Source organism: Musa acuminata, chromosome BXJ3-1, assembly GCF_036884655.1.
Source record: "Musa acuminata AAA Group cultivar baxijiao chromosome BXJ3-1, Cavendish_Baxijiao_AAA, whole genome shotgun sequence".
Classification (NCBI taxonomy): domain Eukaryota; kingdom Viridiplantae; phylum Streptophyta; class Magnoliopsida; order Zingiberales; family Musaceae; genus Musa; species Musa acuminata.
Window position 1 is genome coordinate 38,325,442 of NC_088349.1, and position 6,096 is coordinate 38,331,537.

Consider the following 6,096-nt stretch of genomic DNA (forward strand, 5'->3'; position numbering starts at 1 on the left):
ATATATATATATATATATAAAACACATGACAGAGGTAGTAGTATTTATTAGAATGAACAATGTAATAACATCACTGCAGTTATTAGAAATAGCAGCTCCAAAGTCCAAATGGTGTGTAGTTTTGTTCAATATGATACAAAAGGCTGCACTCGTGAAATAAAAGTTTGGCTTTCTGCATGCTTCCAATGCATCCTATATCTACAGTACAATGGCCACACTCTCTCTCTCTCTCTCTCTCTAAATGGCCAATGCATCTGCTTTTAATATATTAATTTTTACGTATGCACACTTCTCATTGACATCTGTGTCTCTTATCAGAGTTCCCCTACACCCATCCAGATCTCACTCAGACCGGCTCATCTTTCTGGTCAAAGGATAGTAAAAGGAGATCCTACCGCTTGCCCCAACATTTCCTAAAGATATCACAAAAGCAGCAGTCTGCTCTGCCTCTCGGTCTTTCCACAGAAGGTCGATGTTCTTCCTTCCCCCCTTCTGCTGAAGAGGAGTTGTTATACGGCAAGAAAATGGTTCCCTGGACAACAGTTCTTGAGAAGATCTAATTGACTTCCTCGATTGGTATTGGGTTGTGATCGGTGGAAGGTGGTGGTGGTGTAGGATTCAACTCTCAGGTCAGTATATATTCTGATGAAAATAGCACCAAAAGCTGCTGCTTTGGGTTCTCAAGCTTCTTCTAGGTTTGAGTTGCTTCTCATGTGCCTCTTATATGTAGATGGAACCAAATCATTCTTTCTTGGTTCTTTGGATAATTCCACACAATAAGAGGTTCTAAACTTTCCAAAGAGGAGAAGGGAAGAAAAGAAGCTGGCAAACAAGTGGTGGGAGAGAGCAGATGCGGCGGCAATGGCCGGAATGGAGCCCGGCGGCGGCAGCGGAGGCTCTTCTCGCTACCTCCATCACCTTCTCGGCCCACCGCAACAGCCTGCTGCGCCATCGACCCACATCCCACCCGAGGAATCCAAGCCTTCCTCGGAAGAAAGCCCAAATCTTTCGGCGGACCTGGGCGAAGGCGACGGCGATCAACCCTCCACCTCCGCCGCGGTGGGAGGCCCCGTCCGACGCCCCCGCGGCCGGCCCCCGGGCTCCAAAAACAAGCCAAAGCCGCCTATTATCGTCACGCGCGACAGCCCCAACTCCCTCCACTCCCACGTGCTCGAGGTGGTCGGCGGCTCCGACGTAGTCGAGTGCGTCACTGACTACGCCCGGCGGCGCGGCCGTGGTGTCTCCGTCCTCAGCGGCTCCGGCGCTGTCGTCAACGTCGCAATCCGCCAGCCCGGGGCGCTGCCGCCGGGGAGCGTGGTTGCGACTCTCAGGGGTAGGTTCGAGATCCTCTCGCTGACGGGGACCGTCCTCCCGCCGCCAGCGCCACCTGGCGCCGGGGGTTTGACCATATTTCTCTCTGGAGGGCAAGGGCAGGTAATCGGGGGCAGTGTCGTTGGCCCTCTGGTGGCGGCGGGCCCGGTGGTGCTGATGGCGGCATCGTTTGCAAATGCCATGTACGAGCGGTTGCCGTTAGAAATCGAGGAGGAAGTGGCAGCGGCGGTCGAGGGGCAGCAACCAGTGGTTTCGCAGTCGTCAGGTGTTACCGTCAGTGGCGGTGAAGGAGGTGGCGGTGGAGTCGGTGCCGGCGGCGTTCCTTTCTACACTTTGGGTGGGGGAAACATGGGGAATTATCAGCTTCCGGGTGATCCATATGGGTGGGGTGGTGGTGTTCGGCCACCGTTTTGATTCCACAAGGAGTCTACTACTACTGCTAACTGATGTCCGTTATATACACACTACCATCAAAGAAGAAGAAGAAGATTAAATGGGGTTCATACTTTTTCTTTCCGATCATTTTGGGTGTGGATTCGAAGATGGTTTCTTTGAACCACTTTTCTGATTCCGTTGGTGATGATCGTGTCATCGGAGGCATGTTCTTATATGAACAAAGGAAAGAGTTGGGAGAGAGAGGAGCAGAAGGGACTGCTTGAAGAATGCTTCCCGAACTAAGTAGCTTCAGTTTGCATGTAATAACACAAGTGAGTACCGGCAGTCATTTACATATTTTTTTGTTTTCTTTCTGTCATTTGATGTCATTCTCTGTGTTGTGGACATTGTTCTTCTGTTGCATGCTCGTAGGGTCTCCCTGTTGTACCGCAGCCATGCTCCTCCTATTTAGACAGTTCCTATGTAGACCATTCAAACCATTCTTAACTGATATCATCCGCAGGACGTTTGGTGCTTTCATTTCTTTTGGCTTGTGTTCCAACGTTTGGATGTGGGTTAGTGAGTGAGGTTTGTGCATGCAAGCTTGCTTTTGGCCACAGCCACCTGCAGAAAGCCTAGTCTTGATGGGGATGGGTGTGGTCTGTCATATTAGGAGGCAGTGTTAAATCCGAGAAGGGGTGTACAAGTTCTGTTGCCATTTATAGGGCATGGAAGGCGAACTGAGCATAAGATGTTCAACAGCATGCTGCGAGATTCTCATGTCTGCTTTCATCTTTTTCCAAGTACAATTCTAGAAAGAAGGTTTCTACCCCCTGTCATAAAAGTAAGCCCCACTTTCCCACCTACTTTAAAAGCATGATGTTTGTGGCTTCCAAATGTTATCTTCTTTGAATCTTATTTACTCCCTCTGTCTCTCTCTCTCTCACTTAGGTGGGTATTAAAGCTGAGGAGCTCCAGCTTTAATGGTGATACAAAAGAGTACAACTAAAACCCATCTCTCACTAATAATTTTTTGCTATCTATCTTCTAAAAACATGAAAACTGAACTAAGGTTTTATACACAGCATTTACGCGAGCTTGCAAGTCACATTGAGTCATCCTCAGTTTCATGGAGACTTAATTAAATCTCTCCATCATAACAAAGTTTGATGTTGTTGTCATAATAGATTTACAAGTCACAATCTCACATCATATGCCCATTTATTAACGTTTCGAGGTTACCCAATTAAATCATTGCTATTTGTTGGTCCTAAACAAAGAGATGCTGTTAACGGTATGTCTTGAGTTGTGCTATATCCATGATAACCTGACTTGTTGCGTTCCTCCACGTTATATACCCACTTTTTGAGTACCTTTAAAGATCGACATGTGGATGTGAATCATCAACATGTTCGATCTCCATACTGTTGGGCTGACAGCCCATATGTTTAGCTGAAGGTGGGCTTTATTAGCCCATAACTTACCCCCTTTGATTTAACCGTAGATGAAAAGTTACGGGGTACGAAGGTTACGTTTTTTAAGGCAGAAAAAGGGCAGCAACGAGGGGAGATTTTTGCAGTAGCATCTTAATTCAAAAAGGACGAGAAAAAGGTAAAAACTAAGATAAAGAGAGGGAATAAAATAAGGACAATGTAGAGAGGATATTCATAATCATCTAAGCAGTGTTCTCATCTTAGGTTAGATCAAATCTACGGTATATTCTTGCTGTGATTACTTAGGGAGAATTTAGATATTATGCATAGTGACGTAATCCTTATATCCTAGTTATTCTCTTGCAATTGTTGCTAGAGTTTTGGGCAAGAGATTGAGATTTGTATATTCATTATTCTTATAGTAGATTATCTCTAGTTTGTCCTATGATTTTTACCCTTCACATTAGAGGGGTTTTTCACATATATCTTGGTGTTTTATTTGGTTGTGATTTCATTTAATTCCGTTACATATTATGACCTGCTAATATTTGTTCATATACAAAAGTTTAATTTCGCTTTATATCCCATCACATACAAGAAACTAATGGAGGTTGACATGCAATTTTCTTTAGCTTACTAGTAATGATTAGTTGACATGCAATTATGTCCCTACCGAAACAGAAAATTTCCAGAAACCTAATATTAGAGGTCTTGATTTTGAGATTCGAGGATTGAGCTCAAGGGTTTTTGAATCCTAAGAGCTTATGGTTTTAACTAAAACCGGTAGCAGCTAAGATTTCCCTTGATAACATGTTAAGAATGAAATGAAGAATATGTTATTTTTGTATTTGATATGGTGCTTCCTATTTATACACATTAGAATGGAGAATTTTTCTCAATAGAGCTACGATATTTCCTCGTATAGTTAGGAAAATCTTAGCTGTTATTAAGAAAAATCTTAGTTGCTATCAAAAACCGATAATTTTTTTTTGTCAAAGAATAAATTTAATTCATATTTTAAATGTCTTACGATGCTTCTTATGCAATAAATCATATATAACGAGGGAAGCCCTCAAGAAATAGATACTCTAAATCTTTGAAATGTTATGTCGTCCAGAAAACAAGAGAAGCCAAGGTAATCGATTTAAAATGTCAAAAATGTATAACGATGAATAGTCATTGTAAGGACCATTATATTAGGAGTATATTAGGGGGTCTCGATCATCGAGCAATTGAAGTAAAGACAAAGATAAGCTTAACAAACTTAAGAAGGGTTGCAATTGAGCAAACAAGGGATCGTAAAAACCTCATAAAGGGCAATGTGTGTGCCAATGTATAATGAGGAGCTATCGATAACAACTCTTGTATAAGATATATCACGAGAATAAATGAGTTAGAAAGAATATAACAAGTGTATAAAAAGATCGGGATGATTAAGTTTAAGCTATAACTCAATGTCATCAGCTAAACTTGCTAGAGCTCTATGCATATAAGAACACATAGTGAGGAAATTAAGTAGGAAGGGATGCTGAGAAATAAATTAAAAATAATTTTATATACTTTGTGTTAGGAAAAAAATCATAAAAAATATATAAATGAAACATTATATTGAAAAAAATGCATCATCATATAACCTTGCGAATGTGTTTCGTGATCCAATAAATAATATAAGGTATAGAGAGAATATAAACATGAATGATAGAATCAGCTTTCCTCTAAACCTCTCGTTTCTCATCTTTCATCTATTTTGGTGTAGATTACAGGCATCTCCGGAGAGTCCTCCAGGTTTAAACATTGTTTCTCTAGCCTCGGGGAGAGGATTTTACCCCCTTAAGACCAACACTGGCAAGACCTTATGCACTGGACTTTTTGTTCTCTTTGTTTCTTTTTGGTTGCTTATCATTACTGTCTCTCTAAGAGTTGTTTTATTGGAAGGTAACATGAAGTCTTTCCTATTGCGGACAGACATCATTCTAACACTTGCGACGACGGCTGGGTTTAGGCGCATACGCAGGTTTTGTAGTACCATCCGCCAATTATTAGAGTCATCAGTGCGAACACGGTGGAGTGGATAAGCAAAATATATCTGTCATTCCTAAACTTGGAAATGTCTCTTTGGTGGCATCCACTGTAGCATTAATGGACGAGCAACAGGTTGTCCAAATCAAGTTGGTAGTCAGTCGGTGAGAAAAATATCATTGTTCGAATTGTTGCATTCTTTTCTCAATCTTTTTTGTGTCAGGAAAGAACAACATTTTGTTAAATTTGTAAACATTTTTAAATTTGTAGAACCATTTTTTTTTTTAAGATAAAGATATTTTTTTATCCCAAGTATTAGTGGAGGACATATTCCAACTTCTTTTAAAGAATGGAACCTTCAATATTAGGATCTAATTATTATATGAATATGTCATATATAGTGAAAAGAGAATATGATAAAATGAGTTTGTTCGACCGAAGTACAAGCATCGGACCTTCCTTCTAATGTCGATCTAATAAGCGATCATTTGATCGATCGATCATTGATGTAATCCGTAGGCTTGCCTCTGAAAGTAAGAGAGACCTGACGAACTTATGAGCCCTTGATTACCATACTCCTCAATCAATATGGAACTAAATGACCTTATCACATATAAAATCTTTTATCGATTTTTCTATGTTTAAATTTAGTATTAATATATGAGTTTTTTTTTTTTAAATCTCTTCACTTTTTATTATTATTGCTACAAGAATAATAATGTTGTCTTATCACAGTTTTAATTTAGGTTTAAATTTAGGCCTTATCACAGTTTGTCTACTATCGCTCTACAAGAAGGAACTCAGTTTGTACACTTTAGAACTCGGATTACTGGAGTTGCAGAATAATGGAAGAAAATCCATAGAAGCATACGAAATGTTGATAGCAGCCAACCCCCTACTTCAGTAGATAACCAAAACAAAGCGTATACGATCCTTG

The 6,096-nt window shown here is 40.7% G+C and overlaps 1 protein-coding gene across 3 annotated transcripts; it reads left to right on the forward strand.

Moving 5' to 3' along the window:
• Positions 1 to 307: 307 nt before the first annotated feature.
• On the forward strand, positions 308 to 5,424 carry LOC135628888 (AT-hook motif nuclear-localized protein 25-like). Of its 3 annotated transcripts, none has more exons than XR_010493072.1 (3): positions 308 to 629; positions 731 to 2,039; positions 4,897 to 5,424. XR_010493072.1 is itself a non-coding variant. In XM_065135840.1 (2 exons), the coding sequence occupies exon 2, from the start codon at positions 862 to 864 to the stop codon at positions 1,744 to 1,746; it is 885 nt and encodes a 294-aa protein (XP_064991912.1). In that variant the 5' UTR covers positions 308 to 629; positions 731 to 861; the 3' UTR covers positions 1,747 to 2,086. The 3 variants fall into 3 exon arrangements, 1 of the variants encoding a protein (XP_064991912.1); XR_010493073.1 differs by lacking the exon at positions 4,897 to 5,424 and adding an exon at positions 2,140 to 2,611; XM_065135840.1 differs by lacking the exon at positions 4,897 to 5,424 and having other exon boundaries at positions 731 to 2,086.
• Positions 5,425 to 6,096: the final 672 nt, after the last annotated feature.

Coding starts and splice junctions, on each gene's coding strand:
- LOC135628888 (XM_065135840.1), top strand. CDS start 862: ATGGCCGGAATGGAGCCCGGCGGCGGCAGCGGAGGCTCTTCTCGCTAC.